At 38.8% G+C, this 19,353-nt stretch overlaps 1 protein-coding gene across 7 annotated transcripts in view; it reads left to right on the top strand.

Annotated features, from left to right (window-relative positions):
* GARIN2 (golgi associated RAB2 interactor family member 2) overlaps nt 1-19,121 on the top strand; it is a 41,622-nt gene extending 22,501 nt beyond the window's left edge. For 3 of the 7 annotated variants that reach the window (XM_050797043.1, XM_050797042.1, XM_050797046.1), the window contains 4 exons: nt 9,596-9,624; nt 14,801-14,875; nt 17,118-17,184; nt 17,847-19,121. In XM_050797043.1, coding sequence (XP_050653000.1) covers nt 9,596-9,624; nt 14,801-14,875; nt 17,118-17,137 — 124 coding nt within the window. In that variant the 3' untranslated portion in view covers nt 17,138-17,184; nt 17,847-19,121. Of the gene's footprint in view, nt 1-9,595; nt 9,843-13,310; nt 13,844-14,800; nt 14,876-17,117; nt 17,185-17,846 lie in introns of those variants that run through there. The other 4 variants (XM_050797044.1, XR_007727249.1, XR_007727248.1 and 1 more) reach the window with 4 other exon arrangements.
* Nucleotides 19,122-19,353: the final 232 nt, after the last annotated feature.

Below are 19,353 nucleotides of genomic sequence, written 5' to 3'. Positions count from 1 at the left end.
TGAAACAACAGAGCCCCATTAGAAAAAGCCATAGGCAGAATTTCAATGAAAAGAGCTATGGCTGGCATGGTGGCTCCTGCCTATAATCCCAGCACTTTGGGAGGCTGAGTCAGGAGGATTGCTTGAGCCCAGGAGTTCAAAACCCACCTGGGCAACATAGGGAGACCCTGTCTCTATTAAAAAAAAAAAAAAGAAGAAGAAGAAGAAAGAAAAGAGCTACATTAGTAATAAGGAATTATAAGCTGGAAAAGCAAAATTCCAATAAATGTAAATACAATGGTATTTTATTTCTATAGCCTGGGAAGAAACCACAGTTTGGGCATAGTTGATGATAGAAGGAATAAATATTTGTTGTAGCTACAGATAGATGTTTCTATTAAACTTTCATTATATAATTGATTACACATATAATTTTAAAAGTAAATTGAATCTAGGATGCATTCATTGAGAGACAGTTTAACACAGCCAATACAGAGAACTTTGCCACAGGTCATGGTGGCTCAGACCTGTAATCCCAGCACTTAGGGAGGCTGAGGGAGGCAGATAGCTTAAATCCAGGAGTTCAAGACCAGCCTGGGCCACATGGTGAAACCCTGTCTCTACAAAAATTAGTTGGGTGTGGCAGCATGTGTCTGTAGTCCCAGGTACTCAGGAGGCTGAGGTGGATTGCCTGAACCTGGGAGGTGGAGGTTGCAGTGAGCTGAGATCGCACCACTGCACTCCAGCATGGGTGACAGAATGACACCCTGCCTCAAAAACCAACCAAACAAACAAAAACAGAGAATAAGCTTTGCAGTCAGTCCTCTGGGTTCAAATCCTGGCTTCCCTATCTCATTAGCTCTATGATCTTGGGCAAGTTACTTAACTTCTTCAGGTCTGTTTCCTCATTTGTAAAATGGGAATAATATCTACCATGTAGAATTGCTGTAAGGATTAAATAGCTGATATTAAAACCCTCACAATACCAGGCACATGGTAACTGTTCAAAATACATGTAGGTGTAGATATAGATAAAATATAGGGTGGGAGGAAGGAAGGAAAGAGGGAGGAGGATAGGTTCAAGCAAACTGAACAAAAAACCTAATGTAGATTTGACTCACATTAAATACAGTACAAACATGGTTCTGTACCACACAGGATGTCTAAAGTAATCTTTCCACTATACTACCCAATAAACTGAACCTAGAGAAGAAATGGGGAAAAGAGCACAAAACTGATTAAATATTTTTAGTGTAGTAAAAAAATGGAGGTGATAGGAGAATGTTAATAGGTGACAATGACCATATTCAAATGTATGAGGAAGTTCACAGAAAGCTACATTTAAAAAGTAGATTTAAAGTAAAAATTACTTTAACACAGAGGAAAATTTTATTATTAGGTAATATAGCAACCAATTAAAAAAATAACCTGGGCACACACGCCTGTAATCCCATCTGAGGAAGCTACAATGGGAGTACCATCCTGGGCAACTTAACAAAACCCTGTCACTAAAACAAAAGTGGGAGGGTCACTTGAGCCCAGGAGTTTGAAGCTGTGGTGAGAATGATCAAGCCATTGCACTCCAGCCCAGGTGATGGAGCAAGACACTGACTCTTAAATAAATAAAAAATAAAAATACTTATTTATTATATATTGATAAACAACAGAACAAGTTTCTGTAGGTTCTGTACATTGTGAAGTCTGTCCTTGCAAAATTTCTCAAAAATGAACATTAAATCTTTTGTCCTGGATAGACTTTAAGCATTCTCCTGCCAGGAGTCTAGACCTTTCATGTTTCTTATAATGTAATCTTAACCACTGTGAAGATCTGCTAAAATGAATAATAGAATGCATGCTAAAGTCAAATATAAGTGTGCTCTAGGGAGTTCCTTAGAAGAGTATAATGAAATGAAAACAGTAAACACACTAGGGACTTTGTAAGGTTCTGAGAAGCATAGTGATGAAAGTACACAGAGGGCTTGGGACACATTAGTTGCTCAACAGATGATCATTTTTGTCACTAGTGATCATTATGTCACTAATAATTCATTTTTAACAGTGTAGATTAAAGAAAAAAAATGTATCTTCTTTAAAATGGCTCCTCTCACAAAAAATGTATCATAGGGCCAGGCGCAGTGGCTCACACCTGTAATCCCAGCACTTTGAGAGACTGAAGTGAGCAGATCGCTCAAGTCAAGGAGTTCAAGACCAGCCTGGGCAACATGGCAAAACCCTATCTCTACAAAAAAATACAAAAGTTTAGAAGAGCATGGTGGCATGCGCCTGTAGGCCCAGCTACTAGGGAAGCTGAAGTGGAAGGATCACCTAACCCTGGGGAGGTTGAGGCTGCAGTGAGCCATGAAAGAGCCACTGCACTCCAGCCTGGGTGACAGAGCAAGATCCTATTGCAAAAAATATATATATATTTTTTTATATTTTTTTTTCACACACACATACATATAAATAAATATATACACAAAAATATCTTATTCAGCTGAGGATTAACTACTCAAAGCTGGTTTTTCTAAAAAGTCTTCTTTCCTAACAAAGTATAGGCCAAGGGAAACAAAGGAATATGGGTGATCGTTAGGAGAGCCACAAACCTTGAAATCAGAGTAGTTTGCTTTAGCTGCTTGAGCGCTGCATTTTTCACAATCCCAGAGCCTCTAGATACAAGTGCCAAGACATTCAAAGTGTTAGCTCTTGACGCTCAAGGAAAGCATCATTAACTATCTAAGGTTTCTTTACTGGTTGTTCTCAAAATGAGGACGCCGGACCAGCAGCATCACCTGGGAACTGGTTAAAGAAGTAAATGCTTAGGCCTCACCCCTTCTTACTGAATCATAAGCTTGGGGATGGGGCATAGAATTCTGTGTTTTAATAGACTTCCAAGTGATTCTAATGCATACTCAGGTTTGAGAACCATTTCCTTAGGAGAAACCAGTCGTATCTATCAAGCAAGGATTCCCTCTCTCACAATGGCTTCTCCCAAAGCCCTACAGTCAAACTAAGGATTCTGCTTTTATAGCTGTGGAAAGAACTATAGGCTCACCAGGAATCTTCCAGGGAGCTTTCTTCCAGGACCAGGGGCTCAAAAAGATAAAAAATATGGTTCAATGTGGGAATTGCTGTTATCACCCACAGACATTTTCCTACTTTTACTGAGGGCACAGAAGTCACTGAAATAAATTTCTCCCCAGAACACTGATCTTTTTTTTTTTTTTTTTTTTTTTTTTTTTTATGATAACCACTAAGCTATTTCAGCATAAGTAAACGATGACAGAAGAGCAACTTGTAAGTCTGATGTGTTAGAAGAGAATGTACAAGGATTAAAAAAACAACAACAACAGGAGAGAGTGAGAGTAAAGTAGGAAGAGAAAAACAGAAACCATTAGTCAGAAATAGGAAAGGGATACAGGAATAGAAGATGCAGAAGGGTATGTGCAGGTGCTGCTCAGTGGAAAACGTACCTTTCACTACAATACATGAGTATGACTTTATTAGAAAAGCGTAAGATTTCTTTTAAAAAATGAGATTAAATGAATCCATCCAACTTAGCAATTTGTCCTAAATAATCATTGATCAGGTCTGGTCACTCTGATGTCTTCCTTATGTTTTGTTTCATTCTTATGTCTCAAATCCAGTGCCCCCAACCCTTGTCTAATACTTCAAAAACATACCACAAATCAAAATCTCACAAAGTTAACTGAATCATTTCAGCTACTTCTTTCCTTGCCCAAAACAAATGCCCTAAACCATTAGATTCGCTTTTAATGCCTCTTTAAAAAAATTATGAAAAATAATAAACTTTATTTTTTGCGTGCAGTTTTAGATTTACAAAATAACTGAGCAAATAGTGCACAGAGTTCCACACACACATCCCACTGCGCCCTCCTACCAATCCCCCATGGTATCTTCTATTAACGTCTTACATGTGGTACATTTGTTACGGTCAATGAACACATATTAATACATTGTTATTAACTATAGTCCATAGTTTACATTACATTAATGTTTACTCCTTGTGTTGGACAGTTCTGTGGGTTTCATTTTGTTGAGGATTTTGTCATCTATATTCATCTGGGATACTAACCTGTAGTCTTCTTTTTTTGTCATGTCCTTGTCTGGTTTTGGTATCAGGGCAATGCTGGCCTCATAGAATGAGTTAATCATGTTTTGTTAATATTTTGGGGTTTTTTTTCAGTCTCCATTTCATTTATTTCTCCTCTGACTTTTATTAGTTCTTTCCATCTACTAATTTTGAGTTTGGATTATTCATGCTTTTCTAGTTCCTCAAGGTGCATCATTAGGTTATTTATTTGACATCTTCCTAGTTTTTTGATGTAGGTATTTATTACTATAAACTTGACTCTTAAAAAAAAAAAAAAAAAAACTTGACTCTTAATACTGCTTTTGCTGTGCCCCTGTAAGTTTTGGTGTATTGTGTTTCTATTTCCATTTGTGTCAGTAAATTTTTAGATAGCATATTTCATTTCTTCCTTTCATTTAGGAGCATGTTGTTTAATTTTTATGTATTGTATACTTTTGAATGTTCCTATTGTTATTGATTTCTAGTTTTATTCCACTGTGATCAGACAAAATACTTGATAAGATTTAAATTTTTAAAAATTTTTGGATAAACTTTTTGAGATTTGTTTTGCATCCTAACATACAGTCAGTCAATCCTGGAGAATATTCCATATGCTGATGACAAGAATGTGTACTGTGCAGCTGTTGGATGAAATGTTCTATAAATGTCTGTTAAGTCATTTGGTCTGTGATCTAGTTTAAATTCCATGTTTCTTTGATGATTTTCTGTCTAGATGATTTGTCCTAGGCTAAGAGTGGGTGTTGAAGTCCCCAGCTGTTATTGTATTGGAATCTATATTTGCCTTTAGATCTAATGTTGCTTTATAAATCTGGGTGCTCCAGTGTACATGTGTATTTACAATTGTTATGTCCTCATGTTAAATTGATCCCTTTATAACTATAAAATGACTTTCTTCATCTTTTTTTTACAGTTTCTGACTTAAAGTCTGTTTTATCTGATATAAATATGGCTAATCTTGCCCGACTTTGGTTTCCATTTGCATTGAATATCTTGTTTCATTTCTTCACCTTCAGTCTGTATGTATCTTTACAGGTGAAGTAAGTTTCATGTAGGCAGCATATAGTTGGGTCATTTAAAAGAAAAATCCATTCAGCCAGTCTATATCTTTTAAGTAGGGAATTTAATCTATTTACATTTAAGGTTATTAGTGATAGGTGAAGACTTACTCCTGTCAATTTGTTACATGTTTTCTGGTTGTTTTGTATATCATTTGCTCCTTACTTCTTCTCTTATTGTTTATTTTTGCAGTTGAGTGATTTTCTGTAGTGATAAGATTTTATTGCTTTCTCTTTCTCCTTTGTGTATCAGCGCTACTAGGGAGTTTTATAGTTTTGCATGTTTGCATGATGGTGGCTATCATCTTTTCATTTCTATGTATAAGTCCCTTGAGCATTTTTTGTAAGGCCAATCTAGTGATGAATTTCCTTAGTTTTGGTTTATCTGGAAAAGATTTTGATCTTAAGAATTTTCTAAAGATTATTATTTTAAATTCTTTTTCTGACATTTTATATATTTTCTTATTATTGATGTTTGTTACTGGAGAATTATTGTTTTCCTTTGGAAGTGTCATGTATCCTGTGGTCCTATGTTGAGTTCTATGCATCTAATGGAAAAAAATGCCTCTTCCTATTTTATGGAGTAGTGTCACAGGGAAAGACTTATTTGTATGAATGGGTCTTGGGATGTCAGTTCAGTGGGTTGCGTTGGCTTTGGTTCTAAGTGGATGCAATAGTGCAGTCTCCATGTAGTTTCTTCAGCATTTGCAAGTTTCTCAGTGGCCTGGGCTTAGAGAGTTTGTGGCATCAGTGGTGCAGTTTTGCCAGGGTTGGGCTCACCAGGCTGTTTCTCAGATCAGGGACAGACAGGCACATACACACAGTGGGTTGGCCAACCTGGGGTCTGGCTTGCTGGGTTTGGGGCCATGGGCTGTTAATGCAGCCGGGAGCATGATCACACAGTTGTTGTCTGTGAGTAGCAGCCTACAGAAATGTTTCTTAGGCCTGGTGTTTCTCAGAGTTGTGCACCAGGGATGTGGGTGCACAGCTGCTTGGGTGCAGGTGATCTGCGGGCATGTTTACAGGGGATGGCCCACATAGCCATTTCTCAAATCTGGAACACTAGTGCAAGTCTGCTTGGCTGACTCAGGGACATGCCCACTGGGGACAGCCTGTGGGCTGTTTCTGAGGCCTGATATGTGGATACAGGGCTGCTTGGCAGCCTGGGGCATGTCCACCTGGGGGACTTATGGGGCTGTTTCTCTGGTCCAGGATAGGGGTTCTTGCCTGTTTGGCTGGTCTGAGGGCATGCCTGTCAGAAGCAACCTGCAGGACTGTGTCTCGGGCCCTGATTTTGGGTGCAGGGTCACTGGGCAGGCCAGGAACATATCTGTAGGGGATGGAGGCACTGTGGAATTGTTTCTTCATGTCCTAAGCACAGGCACACAGCCGTTCTGCTTGCCCAGGGGTATATCAGTTGTTTAGAGGTTCAGGGGTCTCTCTCACTTGAGGGTATGTATGCAGCAGTTTGGCTGGCTCAAGGGTGGATTTTCCATGGTAAGACTGTCATACTCTCCCTCTGGCTATAAGTGCAGCAGTGAGGGTTGGTTTCCCTGCTATGTGAGACCAAAGCCACAGCAGATCCTGGCCCAGGTTCTGCACAGGTGGTGTTGTGGTGTTCAGCTGCCACTGTGGGCTTCGTGGAATGGAGTTGGAGCCTTAGGGCTGGAGAGATGCAGTGGCTAGTGGCCCCACAGAGCAGGTTACTCTCCAGAGGTGGCTCTGATCTCAAGCAGCAGCTTGGCTCACAGGTGGTGATTGGGGAGTAGGAAGTGCATACCTTGTGCTCTTAACCTGGGGCAATGTAGCTGTGTGAATTCCTAGCAACTCCCAAAACTAGGCTCAGGGCTTGTGAGGACTGTGGGATGCTCCTGTTGTAAGGACTGTAGGTGTTTTTGGTAGCAATGGGGGCTGGTGGGGCTCTTCTGCTTACCTTTTCCCTGCAATGGGAAGTCTCCCCTGACTCTGGGCAGATCTAGGCCACATGGGTGATATAGGTGCCTCCACACTGTCCTCCTGGACTTTCCATCACCACAGACATGTCTCTGTTCCCCAGCTGTCCTCCAGTGACCTTCCTTTGACACTGCAGTCATATCTTAGCAGTTTATTCATTGCTCTGGTCCTTTCTTGTGGGGGAAGGATGAATGCCAGGGGTCTCTAGTCAGCAATCTTGCTGACATTCACTCTCTGAGAATTTTTCTATACTACCCCTTAATTGCTTTTTAAAATATTAAAAATTATAAGAATAACTTTAATTGTTAGGATGAAAAAGGCTCAGCAGGTACTGTTTCATTAGTCTCACTGTTATGATCACTATTAGAAATGATGAAAAAATGAATCCCTAAATAGCAAAAATCACGGAATTTTAAAGATATAAAAGAGCTTGAGAATTAACAAATCTCAAATTAGTCAAGGTCTCACCCCTCCCTTCTCAGCTCCCTACGCCATTTATCAGCTGACTGTACTGGAAAGAAATAAATAGATGAAGAAAAACAAAACAAAACAAATTTTGGTTACAAGTAATCCTCTTAAGCCCAATTTAATAAAGCATGGATTTCTTTTTTATTGCCTATTTGCATCAGGAACATAATTACTAGCTAGAGTCTAATTTGAGAATGTTAATTATGAATGAAAGATGTAATATTTTAAGAACAGAATGGAATTCACTACTGCTGTATCGCAGAGACATTAGTAAGATTTAATCATGCTAGTGAGGTTGAAAAATAAGTTATATATATTATTTTTCTTTTCCAAAACCATAGATTTCAGTGACACTTTATAACTGTGTACTTTGGAACACTGATAAAAAATTAAGCTGGGTGCAACAGCTCATGCCTGTAATCCCAATACTTTGAGAGGCCCAGGCGGGAGGATCACTTGGGCTCAGGAGCTCAAGACAACCCCGGGCAATATGGCAAGACCCTGTCCCTACAAAAAAGAAAAAATTTTCTGGGCATGGTAGTGAACACCTGAGGTCCCAGTTACTCAGGAGGCTGAGGCAAGGGGATTGCTTGAGCTGGGAGGTCAAGGCTGCAAAGAGCCATGGTAGAGCCACTGCACTCTAGCCTGGCTAACAGAGGGAGACCTCGTCTCAGGGGAAAAAAAAAAGTAAACAATGATCTTGTTGAATATTCTGCCCTCATATTTACTAGTCTTTAAAATTTAAATTGAGCATCTTAAATCTAGATGAGTGAAAAATGTTGGAGACTTAAACTTATCTATACTGTCACTTTAGGTCCTTTAGAAATGAAGAATTTACTTTATAAAGTATTTATATTTTTTCTCATATCTTGACAGTAGTCCTACCATGGCTCTTTCCTTTGTTTTAAAGAGGATAGTGGCAGGCTTTATTTTAATTTGCATCTATTCTTCAAAGTACATTTACTTGATATTTCTCAGTCTCTTGAAAATTTTTATCATTAAGCTTAACCTTCATTTAAGTCACCAGATCCATTTGATAAAGACTATATGAATATTTATTTGCGAACTGTATAGAAAATTACTGTTTTAACATTTACTTTCTGAAAGATCCATTGTAGAACTTGCACTGGGTGTATTTGCCAGACCCCTTAAAATGGATCACAATTATGTCTTTGCATGTTTATTTTATAGGATAATAGCTAAGACAATTTTTCTTCCTAAACTATTTGTTTTATTCAATATTTCCAAAATATTTATTGAAAATGTATCAAGAAATAAGAATTTGGTGAAAATTATGTGACTTAAGTTTATGTTTTAGTATGCCAATGAGGTTAAGGAAATAAGTATTTTAATTATTATCAATTTTAAAAATTAGGAGCACAGAAAATAAGCTTCTTTATCCAAAGACATTTCTTAAAGTGAAATCTTCTAAAAAACTGCTAGCCTCCTCTTTTATCCAACAAACCATAAGAAATGTTATTAAATGTAAATAAGGTACATTATTTGCCTGCAAGATTCCCAAGCGTGGCCACCCCTAGTAAGGCCACAGACTTGGTGGTAAAGAAGTTACCATTAGTTGGTGATTTCTCCTAACCATCCATTTCAGAATTTATCCCCAGGTCTCTTTGAAACCCAATATTCCCAACATAATTGATCTTATTTACGCGGCTTAGCAGCAGCAGCTAACTTCTCTCAGCCTGTTAAGGGAAGGACAAGGAGGCAGCAGTGTTGGGGATGCCAGCAGCCTATGGAGTGACTGGAATAGACATAATAAGAATAGATTACATATTATTACGTACAATAAATTTTTACGGCTTTTACAGATTGAATAGCCCATATGTTGCAGAAATTTAGGTAATTTTAGTCTCATATGTTCTATAATCAGCAATGGCCTAGGCTTGCTAAACATGTTTCATTACCACCCACAAAGCATTTACAGAATGACTGGTTATTTTATATCTAGTAAATCTTGTCTAAATATTTGTGGTTATACTGGCAAATTTTTGAAATGTGCTATTTATTTTTACAGGAGCTTGAGAACTGAATCAAACACTTCAGGTATGGAACAAATGCCACTACATATTTTATTGTGATCCCTGGTATCCAGTAGTCATCTCTGGTTCCTCCAAGAGTAGGGTGGTTAAGAGCAAAGGAATTCAGCTAGACTTTTGGATGCCTTTCCTTTCTTCACGATGCTCCATTCTGAGAATCCTACACTGAAGAAACTCTTTCTCAAAGCTGATCCTCAGGCTATCTTCCAAGTGGAAAACATTATGGTACTTTACTACTTCACTTTTCTTTTTCTGCACTAGTTTAGTTTCCCAGTTCCCTGGATCTAAATCATCAGGCATAAACCACGCCAAGCCTAGTTCTGCAGACAGCATGCAAACTACAGCAATCATAGGACCTGTCATCCTTGCTGATATGTAACGGGAACGGTCCACAACTAACTTTTTGGTAAATGTAAAATTATCCAGCTCCTCTTTTTTCCTCCTACATCTTTAGCCTTTCCCAGGTGATACTATTTAATGTTTTTGTTTGTTTGTTGTTTTTTTGTGAGGCGTAGTCTTGCTCTGTCACCCAGGCTGGAGTGCAGTGGTGTGATCTTTGCTCACTGCAACCACTCTGCCTTTCGGGTTCAAGTGATTCTCCTGCCTCAGCCTCCTGAGTAGCTGGGATTACAGGCATTCGCCACCACGCCTGACTAAATTTTGTATTTTTCACTATGTTGGCCAGGCTGTTCTCAAACTCCTGATGTCCAGTGATCTGCCCGCCTGGGCCTCCCAAAGTGCTGGGATTATATGAGTGAGCCACCACTCTGGGCCTATTTAATGTTTGGGTTTTATTTGGCGGTGGGGAGTGATGTTTTTTCTTTATATATTGCCATGTTCTAAGAATCTTTAGCCTGTAATGAACTTTTAATGTGGAGGTTGTCTTATAGGCACCTCTTATAGTTTGTCTTATAGGCAAATCTCTCTCTTTGCTGAGTGCTAAAACAGCTCTAAGTTACTTTCAAACCTGGGAGACAGCCCAAGCCTCAGCTTCAGTCATGCACATAAAAGAACACTATGGAAGGAACATTTAGAACATTTAACTTGGCATAAGTGAAGAAAAAAAAAAATACTACTTCAAAAAGCAAGAATACTTGAAGGCAGTTTTAGTCACACATACAAGAGTCAGTCCCACAAAAAAAAGCAAATTATTATAGGATAGGATTTTACACAAATGGGACTCGTCTTTGGACCTTCCCATTGGGCTTTTTTTTTTTTTTTTTTTTTCTGAGATAGGGTCTCACTCTTTCACCCAGGCCAGAGTACAGTGGTACAACCTTGGCTCACTACAACCTTCTCCTCCTGGGTTCAAGTGATTCTCCTGCCCTAGCCTCCCAAGTAGCTGGGATTACAAGTGCCCACCACCACGCCTGGCTAATTTTTGCATTTTTAGTAGAGATGGGGTTTCACCATGTTGGCCAGGCTGGTGTCGAACTCCTGACCTAGGTGATCCACCTGCCTCGGCCTCCCAAAGTGCTGGGATTATAGGCATGAGCCACTGCACCCTGCCCACATTGGGCTTTAGTGTCTAAAAGTACCAGATGAACTTCACTGTAATGTGGTTTGGCCTATATTCCAGTCTATACTATTGAACCTGAGAACATTATAGGGAAATGCTATCATAACTTATAAGAAAAGCACAAAATCTCCTTTGCAGTACAGAATTTTAATCTATTAATTTCTACCCTAAACTGTATTTCATAAAGAAATCAAACTAAATTTGTAGAAATTTCAGAGAGATCTAGTGTAGGCAAATATTTTCCTCTTAGTTTCTAAAAGCAAGGGTAAATCTACTAGCAGCCTTACTACTATTAAAAATATTACATGCAATTAGTACACTCTATGTACATTCTAAGACAGTCATGTATTTAGCCATGGAAGTTTCAAATTAATGTAAAGCATCAACATTGTTGTCTTCATTCTCTATATGACTAATTATTTTACCTGTTTTCTAGCACAGACTCGTTTTGTCCAATTGAACAATTTGATTCCTACCTATCATATATGAAGCACTGTGCAGGCTGTGGGAGGGATTAAAAAAGAATTGGACATAGCTGGGCATAGTGGTGTGTGCCTGTAGTCTCAGCTACTTGGGATGCTGAGGCAGGAGGATGGCTTGAGCCTGGGAGTTTGAGGCTGCAGTGAGCTGTGATTGCACCACTGCACTCCAGCCTAAGCAACAGAGTGAGATGCTGTCTCAAACAAAACAAAACATAGTAAAATAACAGAATATGTTACCTGGCCTTAGCACATGTGCACAAATAATAAAACCAGAATGTATGTTAATTAAGTATATGTTAAGAGAAGAGTCCAGAACTTAGTTTTGGCTCAGGAAAGGAAATAATGAGACTCTATGAAAAAGGCAGGGCCGGGTGCAGTGGCTCACACCTGTAATCCCAGCACTTCGGGAGGCCAAGGTGGGCAGATCATGAGGTCAGGAGATCGAGGCCATCCTGGCTAACACTGTGAAACCCCGTCTCTACTAAAAAATACAAAACAAAATTAGCCGGGCATGGTGGCGGGCACCTGTAGTCCCAGCTACTCGGGAGGCTGAGGCAGGAGAATGCCGTGAACCCGGGAAGCGGAGCTTGTAGTGAGCCGAGATCGCGCCACTGCATTCCAGTCTGGGCGACAGAGTGAGACTCCGTCTCAAAAAAATAAAAATAAAAATAAAAAAAGGCAGTCTTTGAGTTAGGAAAGGGGAAAATGAGGATATCCTGAATATAGGAAATGGGGTGAGCAAAATCAAACAAATGGGAAAGTATTGGGCATCTCCAATTCAGGAGTAGTGAGACATGTGGCTGGAAAGCAAGGCAGGAGCCAAATTACGGAAATAACGGATCATGCTAAGAAGTTAGGTAGCTAAAAAGGAGCCACTGAAAGACAGAGAAATGACAACATTAGTGTTATGTTTTAGGATAATTACTCTGACTGCAGTCTCTAAGAGAAGCTGGAGGAGGCTAGAGGTAGGGAGACCAGTTAGAAAGCTACTCTAACAGTCAGATGAAGTGTGCCAAAGTCTGAACCAGGTGAGGAGCAGTCACAGTGGAAACAAGGACATGAATCCATAGTCAACAAGAGTTATTGACTTACTGCCTGTGGGGACCAGAGGAAAAAAAACTGGATATGTCAGTTTGGGAGACAACATGATGACTAGGTGATAGTAACCTTATGAAACAAGCTGGGAGAAGGAATTGGAAACATTTTGGAGGGGAAAAATTAAGAAATCAACTCTGAAACACTGAAGTTAGAATCAAATGCCCTAGGTTTTGGTTCTAACTACACTTCCTGTATTACATGGTCATTAATCTCTCTGGGCCTCAATTTCCTCAACTATGAAAAGTGTGTGCAAGTGGCTGGGGTGAGGGGAGGAGGAGGGCATGATTAGTTGTCTCAAGACCCTTTTGGCAGTTAAGATTCTATGAGCTGCCATGTTTGTAGTTCTGGGGCTCATCTTTGACAATCTAGCAGGCAGCTTGCAATGGGGATTTGGAAATCAGGAGCTAAGCAAAGATACAGCAAATGAGCAGCAAAATTCCACTCTGGGCTTGTTAAATCACAAGGGTGGTACAACATACAAAATGGGCATGCAGTTTTCCACAAAGTATTAATTATTTTCTCTGTTTTTTCTTATGTATTTCTTATTTCTTTCCACCTTTTTCTCCCATGTTTTCCCACTTTTCTCTTACTTAGGCTTGTATAGTTTTTCAGTTTTTCCCCTGATTAGCATTTCTTTCCCCATTTTCACTCTCCTCTAAATCACCTGTTCCCCTTCCATACACTTTTACTCTCAACACCCTGTATCCCAAGAAAAACAGACTAGCTGAATCTTAATCCCTCATTTTATTAAATGTAATTGGAGTGCAAATTAAAAATGAGTCTGTAATTATAATTTATATTATATGTGGAAATCAGAATAATAACTGCTCTGCACAGTAGTAAAACAAATTCCTGGCACTGTTAAGCTCATCTGATTCACATTCACCCAGCTCCTGGGCAGTGCTAGTTAGGGACCATGATCTCAAATTCATCTTCTCAAACCTCTCAACAGTTTGTGAAAATTACATTTTTTTCTCCTTTCTGCATAATGTTTTGGGATAAAGTGGCACTTCAAATGCACTGTTTGTATGACAAGTTTAAGAATGAAATAGGGTCCACATTAAATTTGTCTCTCTGGATCTGGGTTAATTTCTCTTTCTTTCTCTTTCTCTCTCTCTCTCTCTTTCTTCTTTTTTTTTTTTTTTTTTTTTTTTTTTTTTTTTTTTTTTGAGACGAGTCTTACTCTGTTGCCCAGGCTGGAGTGCAGTGGCACGATCTCAACTCACTGCAACCTCTGCCTCCCAGGTTCAAGCGATTCTCCTGCCTCAGTCTCCTGAGTAGCTGGGACTACAGATGCATGCCACTATGCCCAGCTAATTTTTTTTTTTTTTTTTTTTTTTTTGGTAGAGATGGGGTTTCACTGTGTTAGCCAGGATGGTCTCAATCTCCTGACCTCATGATCCGCCCACCTCAGCCTCCCAAATTGCTGGGATTATAGGCATGAGCCACTACGCCCGGCCCCATTTCTCTACTTTCTGAACTTTAAGTTTTTGCCTTTCTAGGATTAATTTTCTTTTACTTTTTAAATTTTTTTTATAGTGAGCCCAAATTATAGGCTTATCTCTGGTTCTTTGATATTTTTTCAGAGACAAAGGATAGAGATTCAAGAAAAGAACAGAAGGGAAAATCACATTAAATACTGGGAGTTTCCTTCCCACCCTTACCCATCTTTCTTTTCCATGTTCCTCTTAAATATTACAAACCAAATTCCTTGGAATCCTAAGCAGCCAGGTTTATTCTTTGTTTATAAAACCCAGGCTTAATAAAAAAGGAGGGAGCCCTCTAAAAGGGAACCTGCTTGTGAAATTCAACAATAGGCTCCATTGCAAGAATAAATACATTTTTGATGAGGTGGTTAGGACATAATCTGAATTTCATATTCAAAATAAGTTCTTTCTCCTTCTGTGTCTTTTTTTTTTTTTTCTGCTTTTGACTTTTTTTCTTTCTTTCTCACTTCCTCTCTATTGATCTCTTCTCTACTTTCCCTACTCTTTTTCTTTTTTCCCTCTGGTTCTCTCCCCTCATATCAAATCTCCTTCTAATTTCCTCAAACTTGTGCCTCATCTGTCTCCCCTTTTCTCAAGGGAATGAATGTGAGGAAAGAAAAGTAAAACAGAAAAAGACAAAGTTGGTGGAAAAACATGTAAGACAACCGAAAGGTAACTTTTTAATTATAAGTCTCTATAGGAATACATGATAGCTATGATACTGTCACACAAAAAAGTTGTCAGTAAGTGGGGTCTTTTAACATTAAATCTTATTCTACTGTAGTAACAATATAAGTGGAATGAAATGTTAGGGGTTTGTTGTGGTTTCTGCTCTAGAATCCATCATGGGTCAAAAGATAACATCAGCACAGGGAAGAGGAGACGGGGCTTCAGGTGAGGCACTGGAAGAGAATTATGTGTTGTGCTACCATAGCGATTCCTCTCATTTCTGTACTTCTTTGCAACCTTATCATGCTATTTCCCAACCTGCTTTTTAGATCAGCCAATACAATTAAGACCTCTTTTTTTCATAGCAAAAGGATAAGGATATTCGTAGAGTGCCTGCACGGCTGTCATGTACAGTTGTGTAGCTTGTACACACCATCCACGTTGTAGTTTATGTGCAATTCATAATCTGCACAGCTGTATGCGGTGGCCCTGGCCTACTGTATTCTAAGTTTCTTTGAAACACCAGCTCTGCAGTGCGTTGCTGAAGAATGAAACTTCTCTCAGCCATGATAACAATACCCGGTAGCACAGAAAGAGTTGAAGCAAATGCAATTCTAGGGCCATTGTGTCTTCTGTTGCCTCCTTCATAAAGCTAATGCTGTGTGTGTGTGTGTGTGTGTGTGTGTGTGTGTGTGTGTGTGTGTATGTGTGTACCAGGGCTGAGTTCACAGAATTGAAGAGGGGAGGTTGGTGGACCACGGTGGCCTGGGCAGTAACCCCTTCCCCATCCTGGCAGGGCCTTACTGATGGAATCAAGGTGCCCACTCTTCTGTCCATCCTTTTGTCACTCTGCCACCAAAAAGCCAGCTTAGCACTTGAGCATTTTGTTTATTTACTTGTTTATTTTTTCTGTTTTTTTGTTTGTTTGTTTGTTTTTGTTTTTCGAGACAGAATCTTGCTCTGTCACCCAGGCTGGAGTGCAGTGGTGCAATCTCGGCTCACTACAACCTTTGCCTCCTGGGTTCAAGTGATTCTCATGCCTCAGCCTCCCGAGTAGCTGGGACTACAGGCACATACCACCACGCCTGGCTAACTTTTGTATTTTTAGTAGAGACAGGGTTTCACCATGTTGGCCAGGCTGGTCTCAAACTCCTGACCTCAAGTGATCTGCCCGCCTTGGCCTCCCAAAGTGCTGGGATTAAAGGCGTAAGCCACCGTACCTGGCTGAGCATTTTGTTTATTAACAGGGCCCCGCCAAGATACACACTGTAGGTGAAAGGTAATGGACCAGAGCAGAACAATGTGGCTGAAAAACAACAAATGTCCACACTCAATAATCCCCTGGCCTCCATATACATTTCCTGATCTGTACCTGTTCTTTTGTGACTTCTTTCCCCTTTAAGAATGCTCCTGCCAGGCACAGTGGCTCACACCTGTAATCCCAGCACTTTGGGAGGCCGAGGCGGGTGGATCACAAGGTCAAGAGATCGAGACCATCCTGGCCAACATGGTGAAACCCCATCTCTACTAAAAATACAAAAATTAGCCGGGCGTGGTGGTGCGTGCCTATAATCTCAGCTACTCGGGAGACTGAGGCAGGAGAATCGCTTGAACCCGGGAGGTGGAGATTGCAGTGAGCTGGGATTATGACACTGCACTCCAGCCTGGCAATAGAGTGAAACTCCATCTCAAACAAACAAACAAACCAACCAACAAACAAACAAAACATGCTCCTAATATTCCCCGTAACTTGCTATATGGTGTGGAGACAGTGATGGGTGGCATACAGGGTGACACGTGCTGGCTCCTACATCCACCTAGACAGAGTCCAAAGTCCTGCCATCTTTCAATATAGTATGGAATTTAAACAGAGAAATTACTTTCAAGATAATTCAATATTTTACAATGATTTCAATCCCTTGATGGATATATTCAGCAACAAAATTTCAAAAATTAGGGTCTCATTAAGACAGAGCTGCAAATGCAAAGAATGACAAAAAAATTATATATACCATATTTAAATTTTGACTTATTAAATTGAAAAGGTTGCTCCCAAATACTTACATTTTGAATAGCTGATATATGGGAAAAAGTAGATTTTTTTTTTTAATGGTAGAAAAAGTTAGTTACTAATACAGACTTCATATTGCTACAAATAATGTGAAAGATTTCGTCTTATTACCACTGAAGTAATGTGAAAGTTATTTGAACTCTTATTTACTATAGCATATTATGATGTTTGTAGGTCTTATGACCAAATCTTAGGACTCAGTACAGCACAGATTAAGAACTTGCAAAGAATTCAATAGCAGGTATAGAATTTTAATTTTATTTTTTGTTTGTTTTAATTTTTGCTAGAAATTTAAAAGAGTAAAAGCCCATAATCTTAATCTTAACATCCTGAATGGATAGGTTTTTCCTTGAGTAGAAACAGCTTTTAAAAACAACAATTTTAAGAAATTAAGTTTCTTGGCCGAGTGCGGTGGCTCACGCCTGTAATCCCAGCACACTGGGAAGCCAAGGCAGGTGGATCACCTGAAGTCAGGAGTTTGAGACCAGCCTGACCAACATGGTGAAACCTTATCTCTACTAAAAACACAAAAATCAGCTGGGCATGGTTGCTGGCGCCTGTAATCCCAGCTACTCGGGAGGATGAGGCATGAAAACTGTTTGAACCCGGGAGGCAGGGGTTTCAGTGAGCCGAGATTGTGCCACTGCACTCTAGCCTGGGTGACAGTGAAACTTTATCTCAAAAAAAAAAAAAAAAAAAAGAAATTAAGTTTAATAATGTTTTAATGGCTAGATTAAAAAAAATGAGATCTTATTCATCCAAAGGATCTTTATTTTTTATATCAAGAAGAAAAGTTGTAGTATAAATATACTTTTCTATGTTTCATTCATTTATTTTACCTGTATTTAGTTTCTCTTGTCTTATACTTAATAGTAACAACATTAAAAATATTCTGTATTTCAGACTTTTGAATTAAATGGACTGACTTCTCCACCTTTTCTAAAAATCAGATACAAACTACTAAACTAAAAAGCAAACACAGCTCAGGAAAAGACATTCAGCGCAAGAGGAAAACCAAGCAGTGTCTTCTATGTGGCAGAAATAAAGCCTATTACTAATTATTAAGAATTCAAATCCATGTCAACCTAATTTCATAAAACTTAACTATTTTAATTGTGGATATCTATTTTAAAGGAAGCTAGAGGACTATGCAAAACTATAAGATTTTCAATTCATAAACTCAGTTTTTATCCATGGGGTTTCTTTTCTTTGGGATTGATGGAAAAATTTGTTATTCTCTTGGTTTCACTTTTCTCATTTGTACATTAGTCCAACACTGTTTTGTTTCTAACATTGGAGAATGTGGGATCATTCAAAGTGGGGACAGTGTTCATTTCATCTTTTGTTATAGCTGAGTACCTGGTGCTGAGAGACAGTATTTATTGAATCAGTGTGTCATTTTCAAACAAGTTAAAAAAAAATCCATGTACTTTTAAAAATAAAAAAGAAACTACAGACAGTCCCCATCCAGAGAATGGTTTGACTTTTTAAAAGCCATCGCTTATTTTCTAAAAGCTGCCAGTCATGCTACAACATGTTTTTTATCCATTATCTCACTTAATCTTCACAGTAATATGAGGGACACTATTATTTTTCCTTGTTTTACAGGTGGTGAAAGTGAAGCTTAGAGGTTAAAGTTACTTGTCCAAGTCACACAGCTAGAAAATGGTGGAGGTGGCCTCTGAACCCAAGAAATCCAACAGCCAAGCTAAATGAAAATTTGCGATTCACATTAGAACTCATGCTTTTAAATTCAGAATAAGGGTAGTTAGGTTTTTTAAAAAGCTATAGAAATATATTTAACTCAAATTTCACACAAATAGTACTGGTTTTTCTACTGTGAACTGAGAATATCTCTTATCTCCATCTTTCCCTTCCTGTCCCACAGGCAACGCTCTAGAACTGGGCAGTCCAATACGGTGGCCAGTAGGCATATATGGCTATTGAGCACCTGCAGTGTAGCTAGTGTGACTGAGAAACTGAATTTTAGATTATTTTAAATAAATGTAAATTCTAATTTTAAAACTAGAACAGTGTAGAATATTTTTCCATTAAATGCAACTTTATTGTTTTGGTAGGGCTACATTTTTCACTTCAACTGTTGAAAATCTAGTGTCCAAATTGAGATATACTGTAAGTGTAAAATATATGCCAGATTTGGAAGTCTTTGAGAAAAGAAGAATGTAAAATATTTAATATGTGTTATATTGATTATATGTTTAAATAATATTTGAATATATTGGTTAAATAAAAATATTTAAGGATTACTTTCATCTGTTTCTTTTTACTTTTTTGATGTGCCTATTAAGCAATGTGTCACAAATTACATATATGAAAAAAAAAATGTGGCTCATGATAGATTTCCATCAGATAACACTGCTCTAGAGAAAAACCATCTACCCAGTCTCTT

This window comes from Macaca thibetana, chromosome 7, assembly GCF_024542745.1.
Source record: "Macaca thibetana thibetana isolate TM-01 chromosome 7, ASM2454274v1, whole genome shotgun sequence".
In the NCBI taxonomy this organism is placed as follows: Eukaryota; Metazoa; Chordata; class Mammalia; order Primates; family Cercopithecidae; genus Macaca; species Macaca thibetana.
Note: the sequence above shows the minus strand (reverse complement) of the source record. Positions and strands in the feature narration are given on the sequence as shown.